General features: G+C 42.1%; 1 protein-coding gene across 7 annotated transcripts in view; it reads right to left on the bottom strand.

The window, feature by feature from the left end:
- The window catches only part of LOC115152354 (anoctamin-1), a 68,528-nt gene that overhangs the window by 16,482 nt on the left and 25,044 nt on the right, over positions 1 to 27,002 (bottom strand). For 2 of the 7 annotated variants that reach the window (XM_029697132.1, XM_029697131.1), the window contains 19 exons: positions 24,727 to 24,825; positions 24,319 to 24,470; positions 22,757 to 22,811; positions 22,545 to 22,596; positions 22,102 to 22,157; positions 20,809 to 20,850; positions 14,404 to 14,468; positions 14,003 to 14,137; positions 11,814 to 11,974; positions 9,458 to 9,540; positions 9,060 to 9,071; positions 8,262 to 8,333; positions 7,888 to 7,962; positions 6,367 to 6,441; positions 5,054 to 5,255; positions 4,245 to 4,356; positions 3,959 to 4,016; positions 3,318 to 3,418; positions 1,923 to 2,065 (listed from right to left, as the gene is read on the bottom strand). In XM_029697132.1, the coding sequence (XP_029552992.1) occupies positions 1,923 to 2,065; positions 3,318 to 3,418; positions 3,959 to 4,016; positions 4,245 to 4,356; positions 5,054 to 5,255; positions 6,367 to 6,441; positions 7,888 to 7,962; positions 8,262 to 8,333; positions 9,060 to 9,071; positions 9,458 to 9,540; positions 11,814 to 11,974; positions 14,003 to 14,137; positions 14,404 to 14,468; positions 20,809 to 20,850; positions 22,102 to 22,157; positions 22,545 to 22,596; positions 22,757 to 22,811; positions 24,319 to 24,470; positions 24,727 to 24,825 (1,750 nt within the window). The remainder of the gene's footprint in view (positions 1 to 1,922; positions 2,066 to 3,317; positions 3,419 to 3,958; positions 4,017 to 4,244; positions 4,357 to 5,053; positions 5,256 to 6,366; positions 6,442 to 7,887; positions 7,963 to 8,261; positions 8,334 to 9,059; positions 9,072 to 9,457; positions 9,541 to 11,813; positions 11,975 to 14,002; positions 14,138 to 14,403; positions 14,469 to 20,808; positions 20,851 to 22,101; positions 22,158 to 22,544; positions 22,597 to 22,756; positions 22,812 to 24,318; positions 24,471 to 24,726; positions 24,826 to 27,002) is intronic. The other 5 variants (XM_029697135.1, XM_029697134.1, XM_029697138.1 and 2 more) reach the window with 3 other exon arrangements.

The following is a 27,002-nucleotide window of genomic DNA, read 5'->3' as shown; positions in this document are numbered from 1 at the left end:
TTGAGTATTGTAAATTACTCTAAAATGTCCATACTTACAGTGCAGGAAAAATTATGTTGTTGTCTTAAATACTCTATATTCTACTCACTCAATGTTACTTTACAATAGTAGTAAACACAAATACAGAATTTGAATAATAAAAAAAAACTTGAGATCATACCCCCAAATCTTTTTTTTCCCATACAGCCTTTGCAACACATTATCCAATACCCTGTTAAATATTTAAGTCATAAATATCTTCTACTAGCTCATCAAAAGACATGGGCTCTAATTATCTAGCTGAGGAAAAAGGCCTGTGGGTCTCTCATCCATTAATTGCGTCTATCTTTGACATTTGCTAAAGCCAGCCACCTGAGGTTTCATCAGCATTCAAGTCAATACAAAATAAAAGCCATCTCCATCTAATTCTTTAATCAATCTATTCACATCTGCCGGTTTGAAGCTGGAGCCAAAATCAGTACAGTGACAGACTAAAATGCTTTGCTTGTTTGATGCAATTAATTGACCATCGTTTCTAAACCAACATGAAGGCCTATCAGAATTCTCTCACGACAGGGGTTACATCTAAAGATCTCCATAACAACAAAAACAAGGCTATTTGTTTTATTCATCACAGGGTCTCACTGGTCCTCTGGCCAACAGAAATAAACCCTGAGTTTACTCAGTAGAGACCCCAGTCCTCACAGTTTCCACAACTTTTACTGTGCCACTTCCTGTTGACATGACAGTGTTCCAGGGTGAATACACTGCAGTCACACTGCACGCATCAACCAATGGCTGTGTGGCATGTCATCGACTGCTCAGTCGGGCACCCGGGCATCAGATTGCTAGATCATATGATGTGGTTAGCTGATTTGTTAAACACCTATCCAGGTGCTATGTGATCTGTCATGCGACTGCAAAATAGTCTAAATAAAATAGCCTTCTTCCACCTGCTGTGACACTTGTCTTTGAACGAAGGTGCCAACTAACCAGCTTGTGGATTGTGCTACCAGTGTTCCTTCACATGTTATCACCTTTGAGGATAACATGTATTAAAGCATTACAGTGATATTGTCCTACACTCTTAGAAAAAAGGGTGCTATCTAGAACATGAAAGGGTTCTCCGGCTGTCCCCTTAGGATAACCATCTGAAAAACCCTTTTTGGTTCCAGATAGAACCCTTTTGGTACCAGGTATAACCCTATTGGGTTCTATATAGAACCCTTTCCCCAGAGGGTTCTACATGAAACCCAAACTAGTTCTACCTGGAACCAAAAAGGGTTCTACCTGGAACCAAAAACAGTTCTATGGGGACAACCGAAAAAAAAAAAAAACTTCTAAGAGTGTACCACTTGTATGTGATAAAATTCAACATGGGAATGGAACTTTCTTCACAGTACAGTACAGCTATTTCGGACTAATGCCCACTCAAATTGCCATAGCAGAGGTGTGTAGTGTGAAATATCTGCCATACTAAAAACATGTACCGGGTTTACAGTGCAGCAGCAGAATGGGTTTGGTTACCTCACACCTAGAGGTCAGGCAACAGTTCCCTCACAACTCAATTGGAACATAAAGGAGAATCAGAAATGCTGTTGTTACCTTGCTTTCAAACCAAGGTGCATGAAAAATGGAGAAAACAAGCAGAGAAAGAAGAGGATTTTGAAATAAACTGGACAATGTAGACAAGACAAGCATATCCAGATTAAGATTTGCATGGCATTGAATGTAGTTAAAGGCTACATGCTATATTCAAAACAAATCATTGAGAATAGGGTCTGTCTGACTGATTGGTCCAGCTACCGAAGGTCTCACAGGGAGCTCCAGCAGTGTCAGAGGGTTCAACAAACGCACACATATACACACGCACGCACGCACGCTCGCAAGCACGCACACTCGTACGCACGTCCACACACATGCACACACAGAGAGAGACTCACTCATCTCCATGTACTCTGGTGTGAGGCCTGCGAAGGGCTCTAGGAAGTGGTCTGTCTCATAGCGCTGTAACTTCTTCTCCCTCTCCTCTTCCTGGAAGGTCCTTCTCTTAGACTTGATGTACCTTATCAACTTCTTCAGCTTCCTGCACACAAAGGAACACAATCATAAGACGCCATACAGCATATAGGGCAGTTGCAGACAGCGACACAGTCACAGACAGGGACACAGTTACAGACAGGGACACAGTTACAGACAGGGACACAGTTACAGTCAGGGACACAGTTACAGACAGGGACACAGTCACAGACAGGGACACAGTTACAGACAGGGACACAGTCACAGACAGGGACACAGTCACAGACAGGGACACAGTCACAGACAGGGACACAGTCACAGACAGGGACACCGTTACAGACAGGGACACAGTTACAGACAGGGACACAGTCACAGACAGGGACACCGTTACAGTCAGGGACACCGTTACAGACAGGGACACAGTCACAGACAGGGACACAGTTACAGACAGGGACACAGTTACAGACAGGGACACCGTTACAGACAGGGACACAGTTACAGACAGGGATACAGTTACAGACAGGGACACAGTTACAGACAGGGATACAGTTACAGACAGGGATACAGTTACAGACAGGGACACAGTTACAGACAGGGACACCGTTACAGACAGGGATACAGTTACAGACAGGGACACCGTTACAGACAGGGACACAGTTACAGACAGGGACACAGTTACAGACAGGGACACAGTCACAGGCAGGGACACCGTTACAGACAGGGACACAGTTACAGTCAGGGACACAGTTACAGACAGGGACACAGTTACAGACAGGGACAGAGTCACAGACAGGGACAGAGTCACAGACAGGGACACCGTTACAGACAGGGACACAGTTACAGTCAGGGACACCGTTACAGACAGGGACACAGTTACAGACAGGGACACAGTTACAGACAGGGACACAGTCACAGACAGGGACACCGTTACAGACAGGGACACCGTTACAGACAGGGACACAGTTACAGACAGGGACACAGTTACAGACAGGGACACCGTTACAGACAGGGACACAGTTACAGACAGGGATACAGTTACAGACAGGGATACAGTTACAGACAGGGACACAGTTACAGTCAGAGCCAAAGGCAGGCAGTGGCACAGAAACATAGTCACAGTGGAGGGACAGGGACAGGAACACAGTCATGATTTCGGATCAGATCCGCATAGAAAACTACTTATGGGCCTGGCATTTGCATCCTTGATATTTATTTATATAATTTATTTAACCTTTATTTAACTAGGCAAGTCAGATATGCAGACTTTGTTTTGTAGTGTGTGTGATGAGGCTGGCGTGTGCGCTTGTGTGTGTACTCACGGGATGCCGATTTCAAATAAATTGTTCTGGATGAGTTGCTTTCCCAACATGGTGATACTGAGCTGAATACACAACTCCATCAGACATCCTCCATGAGCACACTGCAGAGAAAAAAACACTAGTTAAACACTTCTGTACTGTAACACACTTCCATTACAGACAGACTAACATGATAAAAGATGGGATTCAAACCAACCCAGATTTACGACTTCCTCACAGCAAAAGGCAATTTCCCTGACATTCAAAGAGATCGAAGTTCACTGTAAACGCTGCGTATCGGCTCAAGAGAGACAATCGTGGTCGTTTATCTATGTTTGATTGAATCCCAGCCTAACACTGTTTTTAGCGTTTTGATTGACAGCTTCAAGAGAGCAGCACTTGAATTATACAGATTTATTTTGAATATGTGAACTCCTAATTTCTGTTCCTAGGTTAACTAACAGTGTTTAATTCGTAGCCATCTGCTCTTAATAACATTATACTTCACTATGCAATATGATAAAACGTATGAAAATGAAATATACCTGTTTAACATGGCAAATAATGGAATACATCTTTAATAAAACTCTCTAAATTAATGTTCATGATGCAGAGTTTTCTCAGAGACTAAGAGGAGGGTTTATAGTAAAAAAGTGTTTAACCTCTTCCATGCGGTACGACTCAAACACATACAGATAACTTCCAGGTCGTCCAACAAGCCTGTATGAGGAGACATGAGGAAGGAAGTCGGGAGAGGCAACACTGAGAGAAACTCTACGACCTCTTACTGACATAGACTGTGTCATTAAAATAGCACAACATGACATGACATAAGATAGCATAGCAGAAAAGCATTGCATAACATCACATTGCATCACATCACATCACATCACATAACAAGCTCATACAGAACAATTGAGAGTAGAGAAAGAAGCTGCGGGGACTCACCTGCCTCTGAAGAATGCTATGTATATGATGGGAGTAAAGGCATTCACAAACTTTAGGATGAACGTTTTGAATATCAACCTCTCCTCAAAGCTCTTGTCTGTCTTTGGGACCTCTGAGAAAACAGACAGGAGACGTACAGACGTTAATGAATAACTTAGAAGGCCATTGCCGCTCGAGACTTGACTCGAAAGAGAATAGTAGGATCGGATCTAGGCCTATAGAGAAAGAGGAGTGTTAGAGGGTTTCTGTATAAGCACTTTGTGACATCTGCTGATGTAAAAAGGGCTTTATAAATACATTTGATCGATTTAGATCATTCAGTACACCAAATGACGGTACGTTTGTTGTCACTTAGGTGCAAATACATTTTGTAGCTATATTCAGTTGGAAAAGTAGGTAGCACAGTGATGCAGTACATTGGCATGTTGTTAGAAACGGCCAACAGATATCCTTGCTAGTGGTGACACAGCTAATAGGGAAGTAGGCGGACTGTCAATTCAAAATGCACACTTTACTTTCTGTAAATGGGTCTTGCCCGAGGAATTGTTCAAACAAGTTGTCAGACTGACCTAGGACACTGATAAATAGAACCCAAAATGCCTTGTTGATAGCTTTCTTTAAAAGCACATTAAATGTGCTATCTGCATGTGTTATTATTACAGTATTGGAATTAGGTTGTCAGGCTGACATCCCGAGGACATGCAAAGATAGGGAATCTTTCTTCCATGACCTGATTTTGTATACCATGTACTGTACTTGCTAGTTACTGGATGTGCATGCCCTACTTCTATACAAGTTGTCAGACGTACCGAGGACAGTGAGCCAGCGGGCGACGGCTCCGTAGACCTCGTCCAGGATCAGAATGACCACTAGGTTGATGATTGCGGCAGTGGTTTTTACCATCAGACGGACGTTGGATCGCGTCGTGGGGTTGTTGCTCATGTGCAGGGCTGCCGTGATGGAGATCCGGTAGAGGATGACCCCGAACACTATAGCAAAGGTCACCCCGATCTGGAAAGAGGTGACAGGGATAAGGCCTCCCGACAAGGTCAGTACTAGTAGGTTTGGTTTTGAGAATCTTTTCCAGCGTGCCGTCAAACGCTTAGATACAGTATCATCTGTTACACAGTTTAGGAATTGTAGGTCTAAGCCCTTAGATCAAAATATCTACTAAGCTAACGTATGGAATTGTTTTAAGATGGTAATAAAATTCCAAATTTATCCATTTGATTTAGAATTTTAGGACCACTGTAGGTATAAAAATATATACATACAAACTATTTGATGAAAAATGGACCTTTACTGCTGTAGCCCATAGAAACACATTGAATAACACATTTGTGCATGGCAAAACAGACATTCAGAAAATAAATCATAAGGAATAAGGTTTCAAAGTGTCTGTCCCATATCTGAGAGATATAAGAAAACGTAGGAAAAGAATGTTTCGACCCATGTTTACTCACGTTATTCGTGGCACATTTGACCCCCTATACACTTTTTGCCATTTTTATAGCCCGGTACTGTGTTACCTTCAGACCACTCCCCTGAAGCCGACACCTTTGTGAGAGTCTCCCCTTTCGATATTGGTGACATATTAGTTTGTAGCTCCAACGTTTCGGTCTGGAGAGTCTGTTTTGTGAGAAAACCTCTTTGAAATGAGGACATCCGCAACAGAGAGTTCAGACGACTGCCGTAAAGTTTTTGGATGTCGTAGAGCCAAACCACCAACACTGACTTGTTCATGAGAGCCTCATCTGTAGATGGCGGTGACATATTAGTTTGTAGCTCAAAACGGTTCAGGTTTTACAGACGAGTTTGTGACGATTTTCTTGTCTGGATCCTCGCATATGTAGAAAAATACCACTTTCACAAAGCCCCATGTTATGGAATAGGCGCAAACGTTATATCGTCGGAAAGAGGGGATTGAGTTGCAGCCACTACAAGAAACGGTAAGTCTATAGAATAAACACACAGGGAGCTATTCAATATTAAAAATGATGTCATTGTTGAAGCACACGTTTTTTTTATGAACAATGTACAGTATTAGAAGTCTGTGCAATGCATGTGGTTCAATCTTAAATACCTCTTGGCAGTTGTGCTTTGCTAAATGGGTTGGACTCACCATCAGAAGCATCATGACTATGTTGGTCATGTACGCTGGTAACCGGTCTCTGCAGGTCAGCTTTTCTTTCTCAGTCTAAAAGAGGGGAGAAAAATATTAAGATCTATAGAGGTCTAGCCAACTGTACTGTTACTGTTTGCATGTGGAAAATATCACAGCAGAAGAATCCAAACAGCGATGGAGGAGGAGAGGAGAGAGGAGAAAAGCTGGTGTTTTGATGCTGACAAACCATTACACCGAAATAAACGTTTCATACTGAATTATTCAAGCCTGGAAGTCAAGACGACAGTGTTCCAACAGTTTATTCACTATATTTCAAGCATTTAGTCATTCATCGTTCTCATCGTTCCATTCTCTATGCAGCAAATCTCAGGCAGAACATGACTGTGTCTAAAATGGCACCTTACTCCCTACATACAGTAGTGCACTATTTTCGACCAGAGCCCTGTAACAAGCCCTACGGCATCGGTCAAAAGTAGTGCACAGTATATGGAATGGGGTGCCATTTTCGACGGAGCCAAGTCAATGAAGAGGTCAGCACCTTCCAGCAGCCATTTTGGAACAGAACAGGGTAACATGCTGTCCATGGAAGTACAAGAAAACAAACCATACAGTCTCAATCTCATTACCAGAACATTTTCAACATGCACCAAGCACCAGGCTCTATCACAATGGAGATCCAAGCACTATCACTATGGAGAGCCAAGCACTATCACTATGGAGATCCAAGCACTATCGCTATGGAGAATTCAGACTCAAGTTACACAGAAAAGAACAACAACAAATAAAAGAACAAGAAAGTCAAGAAAGAAGAAAGTGCACTGGTTCTGACAGACAGTGACAGGGTGTGCATGTGCGTGTGAGTGTGAGTGTGAGTGTGTGTGTGTGTGTGTGTGTGTGTGTGTGTGTGTGTGTGTGTGTGTGTGTGTGTGTGTGTGTGTGTGTGTGTGTGTGTGTGTGTGTGTGTGTACATGGTCATTTGTGTGTGTGTGAGAGAGAGAGAGAGAGAGAGAGAGAGTGTATGTGTGCGCGTGTGTGTGGGGGGTGGGGGGGTCTTAGTGAGGGGGCTGTTTAGGTCAAATGGACAGAGATGTCAAGTCACATCTTACTGTAACCCTTAAACGCTATTTGTACTTTACTTGGGAATTGTTGTGAAAATGTGCAATCATCAATCAACATGATTTACAGACAAAAGAACAGTTTCTCCCAATTCATTGAAATAGGCCAAACGGAGGTGTGTGAGTAGTCCACACACACCTCCATTTGGCCCATTTCAATTAATATAAAGTGTGTGTGTGTGTGTGTGTGTGTGTGTGTGTGTGTGTGTGTGTGTGTGTGTGTGTGTGTGTGTGTGTGTGTGTGTGCGCGTGTGTGTGCGCGTGTGCGTGTGTGTGTGCATGTGTTGTCTGGGAACCAACCGAAGTCTATGTATGAGATGACTGGGATTGGGCTTGTGTTGGACAGAATAGTACAGAGTGTGTGTGGGATAGGTGTGGGAGGAGGCGAGGACACTAAATGTACCAGTTTAAGCCCAGCCATGGCAGATTGAACTGTTTGCTTCCATTTGTTTGTTGGTTCTTCTGCTATCTCTGTAGGCTTCATACAGTCAAAAGACACAAACACAACAAACCACAAGACAAAGAGGTAAAAGAAGACAAGACAAAACACACGCTAGTCATGTAAAGGCGTAAAAACTGTTATAAGACATACAATCTCACTGTAGTCTTTTAAAGACCTGTGTGGTACGAGTGTCACATCAATCTACCACAGGAGAGGATTAATCATTATGTAAGAGGCAAACACTTTTCCAAACATCAGGAGTCAAGAAGAGACTGCAAATCAATTTACAGAAGAAGTTGGATGACAGTGAAAACCCAGGAATAAGCAATCAGTACCTTCTGTGTCTTGTGTTCTTTCTTCAGGGACTTCTGCATAACGCAGAGCTCGTACTCAGCTCTCGGGTGGTCCTAGGGATGGAATAGAGGCAGAAGCACTTAACACTGTATGGGGACTGACTGGGATACATAGAATTCTCCCATCAGGTGCAGAATTTAATACAGGCGTTAAGGATGTCACTGTCTGTCCAACTGGGTCAACAAACCCGGCGTCGAGGTGAGGTTATAAAGTCAAGTCAAGTTCTACAGTATAAAGTAGGTAGAAGATTTTCAAAGGCTACAGTTGTCTGCAGTTGCTGGTACCCAGTCAGGTTCTACCTATTTCTACTGAGATGGGTAGGACATTATCACAAAGACAAGGCTGCAGTTGCTGCTGGTCTGGAGCAGCATGGATCTTTGCAGAGGGGACAGGTCAGGGAGACAGAGAAAGACAGAGAGAGGACTGGCCAGGCCAGGAGATTGTGGGCTGGTGAGCTGGACCTGGCATCCGACTCCAAGGAGACAGGATGTTTCAGGTGCTGTAAGCAGGCCAGAAGCAGTGGCCATTAGGGTTGTAAAATTCCCAGGTTTTATACAGCAACCCCAGTTGGAAGTTGGCCGAATTTTGTAACCCTAGATGGCATTCAGAGAAGGAGTAGTGGTTCAATGGGTCGGGGTAGTTTGTGGGTGCTTTAGGAGGGCGTGAAGGTGTCCATGGACAGTCTGAAGAAGAAGAGCCAGTGTGGGGGGGGGGGGTAGCAAAGCCAGATGGTGACCGAGGGGGAAAAGGGTATTTGTGTAAAATGAAATGTTCCAAACCTTCAGCTCTTCCTGTAGGTACCCACGGGGGGAAAGAGGAGGACAAGAGAGTTACAAAAATCTCTCAACCTTGAAATCTTTTTGAAAATGGACTTGAAGAAAAAAGAATGGTGTCATAGTCTATTGTGCCAGTTATTATTATTGTCTCCAAATAAAACAACACTGACAAGACAACTGAAATGTAGTTATACCACATTTTCTCTTCTATTCAGTTTTCCATGGCTAGTGATGGAATTATGAACAACTAACTATTTGTGGAGAAAATATTACTGGGCGGTAATAGCAGCATTTTGAAACAAACAACAACTCACTGCGTTATTTGGTCAGTCTACAATATGGCGCTCCCATTCACAAACAAATAGTAGTGAAATGCAAGACACTAACAGGAGAGCACTCACCTCCTCCTCCTCAAAGCCTGTTAGATCCCATTCGTAGTTGAGACGCATCTGTCTTCTCTTCCAGTGCTCCATGAACATGGCAGCTGCAGAAACACGACGCGATTAAGAGTTGCGCTAAGAGCCCCTTGAACGCATGAAGAACATAAGCCGCAATATCAACAAGATTGTCAGTCCTTCCATCTAGAGTGCTGCCTATGAATTTGAGAAGGGTTACGCGTCCAAAGCCTCATCCCTCAGCTGTATACCCCCCCAAAAAAGTGATGGGGCTGCTGTTTTGATGTTTTTCAAATCCCAGATTTTACGGTTTGATGCAAATCTAAAGAAATTCTATCTCCATAAAGTGTTCATTTTTATTCAGTCGGTTTTTTCAACATTAGGCAGATTATGCAGATAGTTACGTGGAAGTGAGTCCTGTATGGCTCAGTTGGTAGAACATGCTGCTTGCGCTGTCAGGGTTGTGGGTTCAATTCCTGGGGCCACCCATACATAAAATGTGTGCACGCATGACTGTAAGTTGTTTTGGATGAAAGTGTCTGTTAAATGGTATATTTGTATTACTTATTATCAGTGACTCTGGCAGTCCAATTATGGTTCCTCAGCCAGGCTAGAAGGATAATTAGTGTGGCATAATAAAGGTGCTAAAATTAAGATTGCAGTGATCAATTATTACATGTATAATGAGCAAAATGATCAATTGCCACGTGCGTGGGATGAGGGGCTAAACGTGTCGCTAATTCAATGTAATTCAGTGTGGAGATGACATGGATTGAAGGTAGGTATTTTCTAGTCCAGTGGAACAGCAAGGGCGGTGGCAGTCTATATGCAGACAGGCACCTGGGGCGATAACATGTTCTACATTTCACCCATGTAATGTTCATCCATGAAAGCGTCTTGGCAAGAGTGGATACGCGAGACTGGATGAGCGAGACTGGATGAGTGACCCTGGATGAAGGAGCCTGGATGAGCGAGACGTCACTACTGTACTGTTTCCCATAGTGTTGACGTTGAGTGACTGAATGAAAAAGAACCCCTATGTGGAGTACGACAATGTGTACAGGTATCTGACTACATTAGGGATGCGGGTATGTACATTTGTGGATAACCAAAACATAATTTCTGCTCACAATATTGACTCTGACAACAGAGGCAGGGAGGGCTTACAGACAATTATAAAAAAAGATGTATCATTTATTTACTTAAGTTGGTCTGAATAGCCCTTTATAATTGCACCTTCAATCCTAGTAGATCGGTAATGCACTACGTCCTGCTTCCAACAGTGAGGGACGCCAGTTGCATCACTCTTTCACTAGTCGAACAACAACAACACAACATACTGTAGTACTTGTTGTATACTGTGCTGTACACTACAAAGCCTCATCCACACCTATCATATCACCACCAGATGATAACGGCCAGTAGTGAAAATAACACACACACACGTTAAACCGCAAATAAATCCCAGGGCTGTACCTGTGCCTTCATACAGTGCTCCAGTCTATTGCTTCCTCCCTTCAGTCTCAGGCCTCACAGGCCCAGCATTACTGTGACACTGAACAGAGCACAGGAATGCACCACCAAAGAGTCCGTTTTTTAAAGTGAATGTGGTTTAATTCACTTAGTAAGACACTGTACAGTCTAGTCTACGGGGCTTAGTGTTGCTCGGACAGTCATGGAGGAAAGAGCCGGAAGGAGCGAAAGAAAGAGAGAATAGTGGATGCAGATGGTCGGAAATGAACGGAGGAAAGGAAGAAAGAAAACAAACGGGAGACTAAACATCTGGAAGAAGAAAATAGATGGAGCTGAGAAAAAGGAGTTAGTCCTTTGTTTAGAGGGGTCCTGTGTGGCTCAGTCGCTACCAATGCCAAGGCCGTAGGTTCATTTCCTGCAGGGATCACATACACACACTAAAAACATATGCACTGTACTGTTAGTCGCAGGTGGGAAGTGTACAAAGGAAATAGTCTATCTAACTGTGCCCTCTAAGCACACAACTATCTCCATATTTGAACACTGGATAAACACATCTGATAAGTGGCCTATATCATTTTTATTATTACAAAAGTTGAGATGGACTACGGATAAAAATTAACCGTCTAGCTAAGTCCGGGACTGTTACATTTTAGTATCATCTTGTCCAAGCAAGAACGGCCCATTGGGCTATAGCCTATTTCCTGTTTTTTGTACAGCTTGATGTACAAGTACACCCCATGGACAGGATGCTAGTCTATCGCTGGGCTTCACAGTACCATCTGAGTTGTTGATTATTGAGTATGGTCCCTGTTAAATAAATCATACAGATACAGAAATAAAGTCGTGCTGTTCTGTTATGTTGTGTGGACGAGCCTCAGCCTCTTACCCCAGAGGGCCATGAAGATGGAAAAGAAGACGGTGGCAGGGTTGTCAAAGAGGTGGCTGGCCCGGGCCGTCCCGCAGGCTTCCTTCAGTTTCCAGTAGTTACAGGCCCTGTCACACAACGGGCACATGGTGATGTTGTTCCTGGGGTGGCAGATCTCCATGCTGTAAAGAGGGAAGATGGTGGGAAGGAGGTGTAGAGGGAGGGGGGATAGACAAACAGTCAGCCCTCTTCAGCTCACTACCACCAGTGTTATTAGGCCAGCCTGTCAAGCCAGTGTTTCCCCTATATTCCTTTAGCAGCGGTGGCCCGCCACTGCTAAATCGTTGCCGCCACTCCCCCAAAAATATGTATTTGTATTTTTTTTACATATATATACTTTCTGCAGAGATGCTCTTTTAAATGAATAGTGCGAGATTTTGGCAATGAATCCCTTTTTCTATTTACTCAGAATGGATACTCATGGACACCGTTTATGTCTCTACATGCAGTTCAAAGGAAGTAGCTAACTAGCATTAGTGCAATTGCTAATTAGCACAATGACTGGAAGTCTATGGGAACAGCTGTTAGCTGTTCCTGTTGACGTCCAGTCATTGCGCTAACTTTAGTTAGCAATGGTTATCGAAAACTACCTTGAACTTCCTCAAACTGCACACAGAGACATACAAATGGTCTCCATGAGTTCATATGACTCTGGGTAAGTAATAAAATTGTTTAATTGACAAAATCTTGCATTATCCCTTTAAGATAATATTTAACGCTATCTCTTGCGTTATCCCTTTAAGATCAGTGACAAGTTACAACATATATTTGTAACAAACAGAGCACAGTGCAGTGGCACGCATTAGTTATATTTCAGATGGTGTCAACATACAGTAATTCCATTTTCATGCATTTTGGAGTAGAATGTCTTTAAAACAATATCACCAGAAGTGACCTTCTCATAGTCGTTCTACAACATCCAATCCCCCTCCCCCGCTACCTTGTCCACCACCGCTGAAAGAAATCCTAGGAGAACCACTGCAAGCTATAGGGACTTTTGACTTCTATAGATCTAATATATTCTGATATTATACTGAGTATTGAATAAATCATTGTACATATGGTGAATGTACACCTGCCCAGAGTTCGCTGAAGCGACTATTGATGAAAATATTTACACAATAATGTCAGGGATCTGGATTGTGTAGTTTAGTTAGGTCTAGTCTCACGAGCCAGGCTCTCAACACAGTAGAACGCTGGAGCTCGAGGCTAAGTCAAGTATATTCAGTTCCTGTGAACTCCAGTGGCAGAGAATTGAGACACAGAGAGCTATCCTGACTGAGACGAGAGACGTTAGCCAGGGGTGAAGCTTCAGCTCGCCTTGTCGTCTATTCTAACATCAACCAGATGTTGGTCTTTAGAAATCACCTCTTCTGTCTCCGGAGGAACACGTTTCCTTGTTTCCTTTTTATTGTTCTGGACTGCCAAACCAAGACTAAGCTTAAGGCAGCAGGCAGTAGGAAGTGACCTGGTCTAACTTGTCAATACTTTATTAAACTGCATTATTTATGCTAGCAGGAAGTGAAGATGATTGAAAATGTTAACCACGAGCCGGAAGGTAGGGACCAGACAAGACAGAGGTACAGCGTATGACAGGTATTCTGAACTGGAAACAACGTGATGGCTATGAACGCAGAATTGACGGGTTTCAGTGTATTTTCAAACTATCGCACATAAATCACTTATCTGTTTGTTATACGTTACCGTAATAAATATAAACTGTTAAACCTTTGCCTTAATTAAGTTTGGAATATAAATCATTTAGATGTCTGTTTGTTCTATCTTTGGCCGGGCTTCAAGTTGTGCACACAGTACCATGGCACAGTTCCTCTCTACTGTGTGTCACCATCCCACTGTTAACCACTGTACAGCCTAAAGCTGTCTGTCAATATTTGAAGCGATTCAATTGGATGTCTGATTAGGACGTGAGGTCATACCTCTACTTGAGCTATGTCTCTGGAGGACACTTTATGGGCTTTCCATTTGCTTTACCTTCAATCATTTCAATGGTCTTAGGCCCCTTGCACACAGTGAATGAATTGTGTGAATCATAACCTCACGTAGTCATGCCGTATGATTCTGTCGGAGAGAACCTATGACTATTTCCTTGGTTTTCTGACAAGCTGTGTATGGGACCTTATGTTGCTAACCTGGGAATGTTGTTGTCTACAGTGGCACAGCCGTACAGGAACACGATGACTCCCACTAGAGAAGCAGGGATCAGCATCTGGGTGTACAGCCCCAGCCAAGCAAAGTACAGCCCTATCTTCTCCCCAAAGTACTTTCTGCATGGGAAGAACAGAACATTCTCAGCTTTTGAATAGAATAGAGTAGAGTAGAATACGTATAAAGTACTTCCTGCATGATGAACAACACGCTGCATTAGAAAGTAAGGTCCAACACTTTCTCCCTTCATATTTTATTTTTAAATATTTAGATTAAAACAAAGTGACATTTCGATCTGAACAGACATTAATCAGACAGAGATTGAGGAAGAACAGAGCAATCTAAGCTTTCAAGTTCAGTTTCAGAATATGAAACTTTAACTCACCTCACTAGCCCGATAGGCTGGTATTTGTAAAATACACTGTAACTTGCCCACTCCTCGTACAAGAGCTGAAACAAAGAACAACACGATGGGTTACTTTGAAACCATCACATGCATTAGAGGGTCCACACTCAAAAAGACAGTTGAAAAGTCATTTTTTGCTTGATCTCTTCCTTCAAGAGGCAAACAAGTGTAGAGCAAATGTTTTGGCTGTTAGTCCACCGTCAGAGATATTGCTTTCAAACCAACATGCATTCACTTCAATCTTTCAGCATTGGACCCATCTTCCCTATGACTCTCACTGACAAGTATATCCGTCTCAGCTCTAAGCATGATTGCTGGAGAGAGTGTGTGAGAACATGTGAATGGGTCTTTTGACTTCTGAGGGCTCACATGAGCTGGAGTTAAAGATCCGCGGGCCAAAAGGGTGAGAGACGGTGAGAGAGCGTGAAAGGCGTTTGAAGCCAGCTCCTTTTTCTTCCTTCAACTGACAACAGATGACAGGAGGGACGAATAGAGAGACAGTGCTACCGTGGTAAAGTACAGACGAGTGAGGTTGTGAAGGGGGAGGTGGGAGGGCTCAAGGAGTAGGCGAGACAGAGAGGGGGAGGGGTGAGGAACAGGGTGGAGAGACTGGGAGTAGGGAAGGTTGTGACTGGTGGAGTTGGAACACAGTCTACCGTATTGGGGGGTTGGGGAACACAGCTGTATGTTCCTTCCATTAACCACAGTTACTCTATGTTACTGCCCTCGCCCTCGCTCTCCTCTCCAATACACCACACACTCATTTTCCATCACAGTATCTATCCATCCGTCTGTGTGTCTCCGATCAGCACCCTTCGTGCTGTTGTTTCGCTGAGTGACTGATTTTTATCAAGCGCCAGAGTAGAACTGTGAAGCTGAGCATCCTAGCACAACAATATCATTATCTATGATTAAAGACTGATTTGTTTTTGAATCCGTCACGTCTCATTCATATTCGTCTAATTCCTAATTTTGTCGAGCCTCTTATGTATCCTTGATCATTTTATCAACCCCCCCCCCAAAAAAAACAATGGTTCTCTTGAAGGAAATCTCAGAGGCTGTCTTTAGAGTAAAGAGGACATGCTGTCCCCAGAAGACCTCCTCAGTTTCTCGCTTTCTCAGCCCCCCCTCACTCTCTCTGACTCTCTCTCTCTACGTTTAGAAGATTAAAGATAATTTACAATGTGGAAATGGCATTGAAGAACCATTCAGACCCTTGATAAAGATTAACAAGGGCCCCAAGACCAGCGAAAACAAAATAGCCCCATAATATCAAAGATCCAGCACCATAATATTTTACATTAGGTATGGGGTTCTTTCCTGCTCATGCATTCTAATTTGGTCACCAAACCCACCACTGGTGTGCGTGGCCAAAGAGCTCTATTTTCATGTCATCTGATTGGCACACCGGTTCCAATCGAAGTGCCAATGCTGTTTAGCAAACACCAGGCATTTACATGGATGTTGGATGACATACAAATAGAGCTCTTTGGCCACACACGCCAGCGGTTGGCTTGGCGTCGAAACGAGAATGCATGAGCAGAAATATCTACTGTAAAATATGGTGGTAGATCTTTGATGTTATGGGGGTATTTTGCTTCCACTTGTCCTGGGGCCCTTGTTACCGGCATCATGAACTATAGCAGGTTGATGTTGATCGTCATGAATTTGAGCGATTTCTGCTAGCTACGCCAGCTGCAATGTCAAAATTGTTTTGTTTTGCGCTTTGGTCTTAATTTAAGGTTAGGGATGGGCATTAAGGTTAGAAGTGTGGTTAAGGTTAGGGTTAAGGTTACGTTTAAAATCTGATTTAATGACTTTGTGGCTGTGCTAGCCAGTGACCACTCTGCAAAGCCGCCTCCAGGGCAAGATTCATGACAATAAATGCCAACATACTGAAATTTACCCAGGACCAGGACATTTTAGCCAAAAATCTGTTTGCCTCTACCAGGAGGCTGAAACTTGGCTGCAAGTGGATCTTCCGGCAAGAAAATAACCACAAACACATCAAAATCCACAAAGAAATGGTTGATTGGCCACAAAATCTACATTTTGCAAAGGCCATCTCAGTCTCCTGACTTAAAACCCATTGAAAACCTGTGGTTTGAAGTGAAGAAGGCAGTCCATAAGCTAATATAATTTCCCCAAAAAATTTTGCATACAGTATTTGTATTATTTAGTCATTTTTGATCATCTTTATTTTACATTTTTACCCTTTATTTAGTTAGGCAAGTCAGTTAAGAACAAATTCTTATCTACAATGACAGCCTACCAGGGAACAGTGGATTAACTGCCTTCTTCAGGAGCAGAACGACAGACCCCACTGTACATGTACACCTGTATGTACACACTTGCACTGGTTGTACACATAGTACACATACACTACCGGTCAAACGTTTTAGAACACCTACTAATTCAAGGGTTTTTCCATAACACAGTAACCAAAAAAGTGTTAAACTAATCAAAATAGATTTTATATTTGAGATTCTTTAAATAGCCACCGTTTCTCTTGATGATAGCTTTGCACACTCTTGGCATTCTCTCAAACATCTTCACCTGGAATTCTTTTCCAACAGTCTTGAAGGTGTTCCCACATATGCTGAGCACTTGTTGGCTGCTTTTCCTTCACTCTGCAATTCGACTCATCCCAAACCATCTCAATTTGGTTGAGGTCGGGGGATTGTGGAGGCCAGGTCATCTGATGCAGCACTCCATCACTCTTCTACTTGGTAAAATAGCCCTTACACAGCCTGGAGGTGTGTTGGGTCATTATCCTTTTGAAAAACAAATGATATTCCCACTAAGCCCAAACCAGATGGTATGGCGTATCGCTGCAGAATGCTGTGGTAGCCATGCTGGTTAAGTGTGTCTTGAATTATAAATAAATCAAAGACAGTGTCACCAGCAAAGCACCCCCACACCATAACACCTCCTCCATGCTTTATGGTGGGAAATACACCGTAAAAATACAATCATCCGTTCACCCACACCGCGTCTCACAAAGACACGGCGGCTGGAACCAAAATCTCCAATTTGGACTCCAGACCAAAGGACAAATTTCCACCGGTCTAATGTCCCTTGCACGTGTTTCTTGGCCCAAGCAAGTCTCTTCTCCTTATTGGTGTCCTTTAGTAGTGGTTTCTTTGCAGCAATTCGACCATGAAGGCCTGATTCACATAGTTTCCTTTGAACAATTGATGTTGAAATGTGTCTGTTACTTGAACTCTGTGAAGTATTTATTTCGGCTGCAATTTCTGAGGCTGGTAACTCTAATGAACTTATCCTCTGCAGCAGAGGTAACTCCTGGTCTTCCATTCCTGTGGCGGTCCTCATGAGAGCCAGTTTCATCATAGCAATTGATGGTTTTGCGGATTGACTGACCTTCATGTCTGACCTTCATGTCTTAAAGTAGTGATGGACTGTCGTTTCTTATTTGAGCTGTACATGCATAATATGGACTTGGTCTTTTACCAAATAGGGCTATCTCTGTATACCACCCCTACCTTGTCACAACACAACTGATTGGCTCAAACGCATTAAGAAGGAAAGAAATTCCACAAATGAACTTTTACCAAGGCATGCCTGTTAATTTAAAGGCATTCCAGGTGACTGCCTCATGAAGCTGGTTGAGAGAACGCCAAGAGTGTGCAAAGCTGTCATCATGGCAAAAGGTGGCTATTTGAAGAATCTCAAATATAAAATAGATATTTTGATTTGTTTGACCCTTTTTTGGTTGCTACATGATTCAATATGTGTTATTTCATAGTTTTGATGTCTTCACTATTATTCTACAATGTCAAAAATAGTAAAAATAAAGATGAAACATTTGAATGTAGGTGTAGTAGGTGTTCTAAAACTTTTGACCGGTAGTGTATATGCCCTCATGGATGAGGCCCCCTGGTATCGGGTTGTGCCTGGGCGGGTCACATAGTGGTTCTCACAGCCATGCAGACATCAGTAAGTGATCTGTGGGCGTGCGACCCAGTTTTCAAGTCTCAGAACACACATAAACATTCCTTCTAACACTCCCGTCCCCAACACCTCAGTGTCACTATGGGTTAGGCAAGGTACTCTGAAAACAAGCCGTCATGTGACCAGCATATCATATTTATACCACATTCAGACAATACCTGTAGAGATAATCCAACTAATGAAGAAAACAATGAGTAGCCTCAGGGAGAGTCTCATCACTGTCTTGACCTACAAGCCTGTGAGGTTAGAAGGCTCTGTCACTTCTCTCTACCGCTCTCTCTCTCTCTCTCTCTCTCTCTCTCTCTCTCTCTCTCTCTCTCTCTCTCTCTCTCTCTCTCTCTCTCTCTCTCTCTCTCTCTCTCTCTCTCTCTCTCTCTCTCTCTCTCTGTGTATTCTAGCCACATCTTCTGCCCAAAGACCCTGGCTAGTGCTCAGATGTTGACAGTTCTCTGATGTGGAAAGAGAAGTGTGGTGACACATGCTTGGTGCCAGGGCTTTGTTTTCCTCCCCTTGCTCCTCTCATCTCTTCTCATCTGCCTCGGGTACATCATGCTGAGGTTGGCTGGGCCATGCCGGTGGCAGTGCAGTCTCAGAGTGTTGGAACTGTCCCCTTCTGATGTCCTGCCAGCGTCACAAGAGGGTGATGAGGCCGTTCTTTCTCTCTCCCTTTCTCCCCTCTACAGGGAGGGTCTCTCTGTCTCTCCACCCTCCACCCTTATCAGGCAGGGTTTCCACCACAACCATCCTACTGAAAAACTGTAGAGGCCATATCAAAATAACACACTTCTCTCTCCACAAAGCCTAGTTAATCAACAGGCTACAGACAGGCAGCTTCTTCTCTTGTTTTGTCACCACTTAAAACTACCTTCCTCCTCCCCCCTCTTCCTCCTCTCCTTTCTGAGAGACACTTATCCTTTGTGAACTATATTACACTTGCATTGATTTTATCTGTATGATTATGCTAGCTGTAAGAGTGTAAACAGTTGGATAATTAGACACATTTTTGGTTATCGTGGGGATGAGACAGATGGTGGTGAAGATAAGTGATGAAACATGAAAAGGCATCTGGCTGAGGATGTGGCAGCGCACACACACATGCACGCACACACTCCCCCCCCCCCACACACACACACGCACACACACACAAACACACACTAGGAGCTATGTAGATTCCCTCTGTTGCCAAGCTGAGCTTATTGTAATCGTTCCCAGGGGGAGGAAGATAAGACACTTTGAGACGTCCGCATTCAAAGAGAATTCCTCAATTACATGCCGTTATTCTCTTTTTCAATGATGGGGATGCCAATAGAATCCTTTTAGCACTCAACAGATGGCCCATACAGCACCACACCACCATTAACACACACAGCAGCCTGGCTACACAGCTACACACAGCTATGAAGATGCTGGATATTTCCTGCTTTTCATGTTGTTTTAACTCATTTATAGGCAAAATTATGCCTTTTTGCTTTCTTATGTTTTAGGGCATCAGAAATGCCCTTTGCAAGATCGGTAAAGACAAAGCACTCTTCTTGACTAGCCAATTTCCAGACCTCAAAGCATGATCCAGACCTTAATTCCATACGACATCTGAGGTGTAAACTCAAGGATGTAGCCCATTAAGAACAGAGGACCAAAAAAATCTGAAGGAGCTGAAGAACAGGAATGTCTGTTGGAAAGCCAAACAAACCTTGAGTCTGCTCTAAACTAAAACTGGGTTCAAATACTATTTAAAAAAACGTTCATATATTTTATCTGTGCTGGACTCTGTTCCAAATCCACTATACATATTTAGATTCCAGTCAATGTCGTTACACTAAGCTGAGCGTTTCATGTTTCAGATGCAAATTGGAGCCTACAGAGTTCCAAAGTTAGAGTCCGATGGCACTAAAAGTCCGATGGCACTAAAAGTCTGATGGCACTGGCACCTACTGTATATCACTTATAACGCTCATATTGGCAGTCATCTTAGGTTGTACCGGTACATCAGCTCAATTTCCAATTTCTCAGACTGAGTATCACAGAATCAACATGACCAGTTGCTATGGATGAAATTGATCAAAACAACTGTTAAAAACATGAAAAACGTACAAAAAGGCATATTTTTTAAATATCAAATTTGACTATAAATGTGTGAACATTTTCAAATATATGCTTATTTTGGGGGATTAAAACCAATAATTTATGTAACCAAAGTGTCTCTTTTACAATCATGACCAATTTGTGATTAAAAAAAATGACCCATGTTGGCACTTTTAAGAAAAAAATATGTTGGCGCTTTTAGGTTTTCACAAACACACACAGCTGTACTCCAATCAATTAACGCAGCAGTAGAAACACGGCTGCGGTGTGGTATTTTAACATCTCCTAAAAAATGTATAAGTTCAGTGTGGTCATATTTATGTCACTCACCTTCCTATCATTGGGCTCCACGTTTTCACCATCCACATCTCCCTGCACGACAAATAAAACAGAGTTATAGCTCTGTCTTGTGATTCATCCAGATTAGGGTTACTGACATCTTGATAAAGATGAGCAAATAATTCAAATACTGAGCTATATTGTTTGCTCCCCCCAAAAAATGGGAAATTATATTATTTTATACTAATACAATTTCTCAGAGAATGAGATTTTATTTAACAAGTAATAATTGTGTTTCTCAAAAAGGTAGTGGTCAAAATTGACACCCCTAAAGATTCTTATAAATAAAGTAGTCAAAAGTGTAGTATTTGGTCCCATATTCCCAGTATGTAATGACTCTAGAAACTTGTTGGACGCATTTGCAGTTTTTGTTGTGTTTCAGATTAGAAAGTTACATAGGGTCAAAGATCACACCCCCAAGACATGCTAATCTCCCTTTTTATTGGTAATAGTGAGAGGTTAGCATTTCTCGGGATCTTTGACCCTTTCTCACTCATCATTATTCTTGATTCATTCAGGATTAGCGGTAATCATGGTAGCATCCACATTCATGTGAAGTGTTTAGAAACATATTCTATTCTTATTTATAATAAAAGTGACTCCAAAATGACACAATACATTATTAACCATTCATTTCTATTGGGCAGAAAATAATCTGAAACTCAACGACAAAGAACTGCAAATGCATTCAACAAGTTTGTAGAGTCACAAGCTGTAGTCATTGCATGCTTGGAATATGGGACCAAATACAACATCTTGACTACTTTATTTCTAAGAATCTTTAGGGGTGTCAATAAGTTTGACCGTTAACATTTTGAGAATTTTTTTTTTTTACTTATTAAACAAAATATATTTCTTTGAGCAATTGTATTAGTATATTTTTTTTTACGTACAATATTGCTCAGTACTTGAATAATTTATTTTATACAATCATTTTTGCTCATCTTTATCAAGGGCGTCAATAATGTCGGACCCCACTGTACCTCAATTTACTGCAAGCCTAGGCCTGTATCGCATGACCTATTCGACTGGACTCAACAACGCCTACTAAAATATTAAGAATCATATGCATATACAGTCAAGTTGGAAGTTAAATGTATCATATAGTCAGCACTCAAGAGTTGAATTGACTGCTGATGTCTCAAAAGTAATTAAACAGCAACATATGTGATGTCCAGGTGGTGGTTGGGAATAACATAATAATGCAAAAAGACACATTTCAGATACAAATTGTACAATCTAGTTGTATTGTAAACACACATGCTGATTGCAATGAGTACTCACATCATGTAGCGGATAGGCAGCTGTGTAGACTCCACTACCTAGCAGGCTGGTGATCCCTACAGGCAGAAAAAAACCCGTTTCAAATCCAAATGAAATAGCAGGTCATTCTGTTGATCTTTAGTCAATGCTTTTGGCATATCCAAGTACATGAACAAATGCCCTTAAAAGGAAGGGTTGCACCTCTGGTAGTAGTGACAACTCAGAGGTACCGTTTCAGTCTAAAGGACAATTTGAGAATCAGCATTTTGTTCAGGCATATAGGTTATAAAACACACACAAGCGCAAAGAACAGACTATTGTCTACATTCTGCATACTTACTGCATTCTTGTGCATGATACATATGCACTACATAAGCACAGATATAACACTCCAACTACCCAATCACGGGAAACCCCCTCCTAGACAACGGGTATATAAAACAAGGCAGACTGTTATGACTTACCCATACTATACTTAGCCTTTGTGCATTTTGTACGTTTCAATACTTCAAAAACCTGATAAGATAAGAAGTGAAGAATAAGTGAATACAGAACAGCACATTCCTATTACGTTTCCCATGAATAAACTGGGAACATCTAACTAATGGTCGTAATGACTGCGGTCTAGAGTCTACTGTAATGGAGGATTTGGCCGACACAATGAAGAAACACTTACTATTGAAGCTCTTGTTTTACTGTCAAAGAAGGAGTCTCTGTCTGATAAATCAAACCTGTTACAGAAAACACACAGAGACTGTCGTGTTAACTGGGGACATATAGGCAGTTGGTCTTTGAAGTCATATATACCCACATTATAAAGAGAGACACTCTTTCCTACTGTTGTACAAGCACACAATAAAGACCTTCCCAGAAGTGCTTTACACACACAGACGTGGAATGAAACCAATTATAGAGAGGATGTCAGTGGTTAGGCACCCCGGACAAAGCCTGGTCCCAGATCTGTTCCTACTGTCTTGCCAACTCCCATGGTTATTGTCACGCGACGTGGAGTTGGCAAGACCGCAGTAACAGATCTGGGACCAGGCTTACCCATCCAGGGACTAGAGGGCCTAAATGTCTTTAAAGGTCTTACAGACCTGGTATAGATAACCCATGAGAGATTGATTTGGTTAGCATAGGTACAGCACAACAGATGAATAGATAGCATGGATGGAATAGCATAGCCTCCAGCATTAGGCCAGCAGCTCAAGATAGACTCCCACCCAATCTCTAGACCAAACAAATCAACAACAAACGCAGGCAGAAATAACCCTGTTTATAGCTTATGCCCTTAGACAAATACTGTTGTGTGTTGTTTGAGTAAGAAAAAAAGCTGACAAGACCTTTTTTTGTCTTTTTTTTTTTACATTAAACACAACATCAACATCATGTTTATTTGACTTCTGCTTCTGGGCTAGATCATGTGTGAGCTGGTATGTCTGTCCTTCCTGGTAATTCTTTCCTGGAAGAGTTACAGAATAATGGGTTCAATTTCAGCTCTCAGTAGAGTAACTCCATCTTTTCAGGAAATTGTTTACCATACCATATCTTTACGTTTATTGTCATTTAGCAGACACTCTTATCCAGAGCAATTTACAGGAGCAATTAGGGTCAAGTGCCTTGCTCAAGACCACATCAACATATTTTTCCCCTAGTCAGCTCTGGGATTCAACCTAGCAACCATTCGGTTACTGACCCAACTCTCCTAACTGCTAGGCTACTATTTATAACTAGCCTTTTTGTTTTTTGTTCTTCCTAAACTGTGTCACAGTTAATATTGATAGTCTCTTGTTGTTCAAGCCCTCAAACCTTCAGGCCTTTAGCTATTTTTCTGTTCGGTCTTCAGTGTGTGGCAATAGGTATGCCACATGTTATACCATATGCCGCTACAGTAGTCCATTTGAGGAAGTTCATGAAATGCTCATTAAACAAAGATGGATAGGAGCGGCAATTGGGGTTTTAGAGAACAATCTTGTATACATAATCGTAATACTTATATACTCACGTATACAAGCCTTTAGTTGTTTTTCTTGCCTGTCCTCAATGTGTGCCAACAGCCATATGCCACCACATGCCATACCATATGCCACTAGACGTATACATTAAAAGTGTATTAAATGTCCTTGAAACCAAGATGGATTGGAGCAGGAATTGAAGTCCATATGTTACCGTACATGTATACAGTCTATACAGCCTTGTATATTGTATATCATCATAAGACATACAGTATAAACTCACAAGTGTTGTTTTTCTCTGGAAAACGCGTAGGAGAGATGCTTAACGTTTTGTGCCCTGTTCTCTTCCACGTTGGGATGAAGTGGTTCAGTGGCTTTGTTTACCAATGTGTTGATCTTCGCCCCAACACCACTACACTGTTTCACTTCATATACCTATAAGAAAACCACCAGGAGGTTAACCAGGGCACTATAGAACAGATCATAGGTGATAAAAATGACTAGCATGAAGTCTGTGTCTGAAAAGGTTACTAGCTGTCAAAGCCTTGCTTCCTCCGTCCTTGTTTCCTCTGATTCCTCGTCTCCCTCTCAAAGCTCATTGGAGAAGGAGGTCCAAAGGAGAAAACAAGGACGGAGGAAGCAAGGACTTGACAGCTGGTAACCTTTACATATCATTCAACAGTTGACTTACTTTTTTCGTGGGCATCTTGAGCTTCATAAACTCTGCCTCTCGACAGAGCACATGCCATGGAGCATGGATCTTCACAAAACCCACACCTGGAGTTTTAGTCTGAAATAAACAGAGCAGATTCATTTCATAAAATCAACTTCTATTCTTAAACAATACAATGTAAGTTTAAGGTTTGTTAAAAGCAAATACTTCTGAGTGTCCAACACTTTGCCCATATTACCCTTTCTATGCCAGACCAACAAACAGTACATGACATGAAGACATAGATAAACATCAGAGGCAAAAAGGTGGCCAAATTAAAGAGTTAAAGAAATGCATGCATTTATCTCGCGTCATTAAGGAAAGCAATACATTCATCTGGATAACAGTTGGGTAAACAATGAATGGGACTCTCCAAACAAATCCCTCCTCCTCTATAGTAACTTCAATCAAAACAACGTCTGGGAACGGAAGGCTACTTATGCGAGACACAGAGGGAAAGACACCATGGGAAATCACGAGAGAAATATGCTACCATTCTTTAGAAACACATCATCATTATCATTACAAACAAGTCTCTCAACATAAGCATTTTAATTTGATTTAATTTATTTCACCGTTATACATGATTATCCATTACAATGACGACCTGTCAGGGAGCGATCGCAGCACATGTAACACACAACGACAAAAAAAAGTGAAAAGTAATACCAACACAAATATTATTTCACAGTGTGTATGTTCGTGAACATCCACACAGGAGGGATTCACTGTGAAGACTTCGATGCTGCTGTCACCCAGTTACCCAGTTATGACCCACAGGATATCATGGTTAGTTAGTTGTTTGTTTACATGGAATCAGTGGTTACTGAGATGATCGTTCATGGTTCAGCACAGGACATCTGTTTCAATGTGCAACTCCTCCTGTGACAAGGCAACCATCACTAGCAGCAGGGTATGGCCTTTAACTTTGATCTCAAATTCTAAACAACCAACTGTAACAGGCTTTCTCAGTTTATATTGTCTCCAATAGAGCTGTGACAAGCATCGTTAGTAACAAGGGACGCATAATCATAAAACAAAACGGTCTCTTACTTGGATCTCGAACTCTGGAACAACTGACTGTCTTAACAGCTTTGTCACTTCTTAAGATATCTTTCCCTTCCATTTCAGAGCCAGCATTTTGTTTTGGTTTTGATACAGATCATCGGTCTTTGTATAACATCTTGTCAAAGTACCTTGGACTTGACATGCCTCTGTACTGTGTTCTGTACGTCAAAACACAGATGTCACACTATCTAAAACATGAGGAATTGACATTTCCTACAACTCAAGACATGGTGGAGTCGTTGTTATCAAAAGGCTGTATGTCTGTGAGTACTCGGACCCAGAATGATTTTGGAATGCAAGAACAAGTCTGTGAGACTGCATTATGTCTTCTGTTCCCACCATCACATAGCAAAACATACAGACCCCTCATGGACAAAATTAGGGCTTTTGATAGAGCAGTCTTGGATCAAAATGTAGTTGTGTACAGATAGGATCTTAATTTGATCACTTTTGTTGCCGAGACTTTTCCTGTAAACCTAAAAGGGTTCTTCGGCTGCAGGATTATTTTGCTGCTACAATAGAGATCAAATGAAGATCCTACAACTAACCTTATTAAAGGTTTGTGGAGGAGCAATCGTGTGTGTGTGTACACTACCCCTTAACAAGTGATGTGCCAGCTGAGAACAATTCTAATTTACAACTGCAACCTGGCCAAGATAAAGCAAAGCAGTGCAACAAAAACAATAACACAGAGTTACACATGGGATAAACAAACATACAGGCAATAACACAATAGAAAAATCTATGTACAGTGTGTGCAAATGTAGTAAGATGTAGTAAGATTAGGGAAGTAAGGCAATAAATAGGCCATAGTGGTAAAATAATTACAATTTAGCATTAACACTGGAGTGATAGATGTGCAGATGATGATGTGCACGTAGAGATACTGGGGTACAAAAGAGCAACAACAACAAAAATAACAATATGGGGATTAGGTAGTTGGATGTGCTATTTACAGATGGGCTGTGTACAGGTACAGTGATCGGTAAGCTGCTCTGACAGCTGATGCTTAAAGTTAGAGAGGGAGATATAAGTCTCTAGCTTCAGTGATTTTTGCAATTCGTTCGTTGTTGGCAGCAGAGAACTGGAAGGAAAGGCGGCCAAAGTAGGTGTTGGCTTTGGGGATGACCAGTGAAATACACCTGCTGGAGCTCGTGCTGTGGGTGGGTGATGCTATGGTGACCAGT

Source organism: Salmo trutta, chromosome 17 (assembly GCF_901001165.1).
Source record: "Salmo trutta chromosome 17, fSalTru1.1, whole genome shotgun sequence".
NCBI classification, from domain to species: domain Eukaryota; kingdom Metazoa; phylum Chordata; class Actinopteri; order Salmoniformes; family Salmonidae; genus Salmo; species Salmo trutta.
Note: the sequence above shows the minus strand (reverse complement) of the source record. Positions and strands in the feature narration are given on the sequence as shown.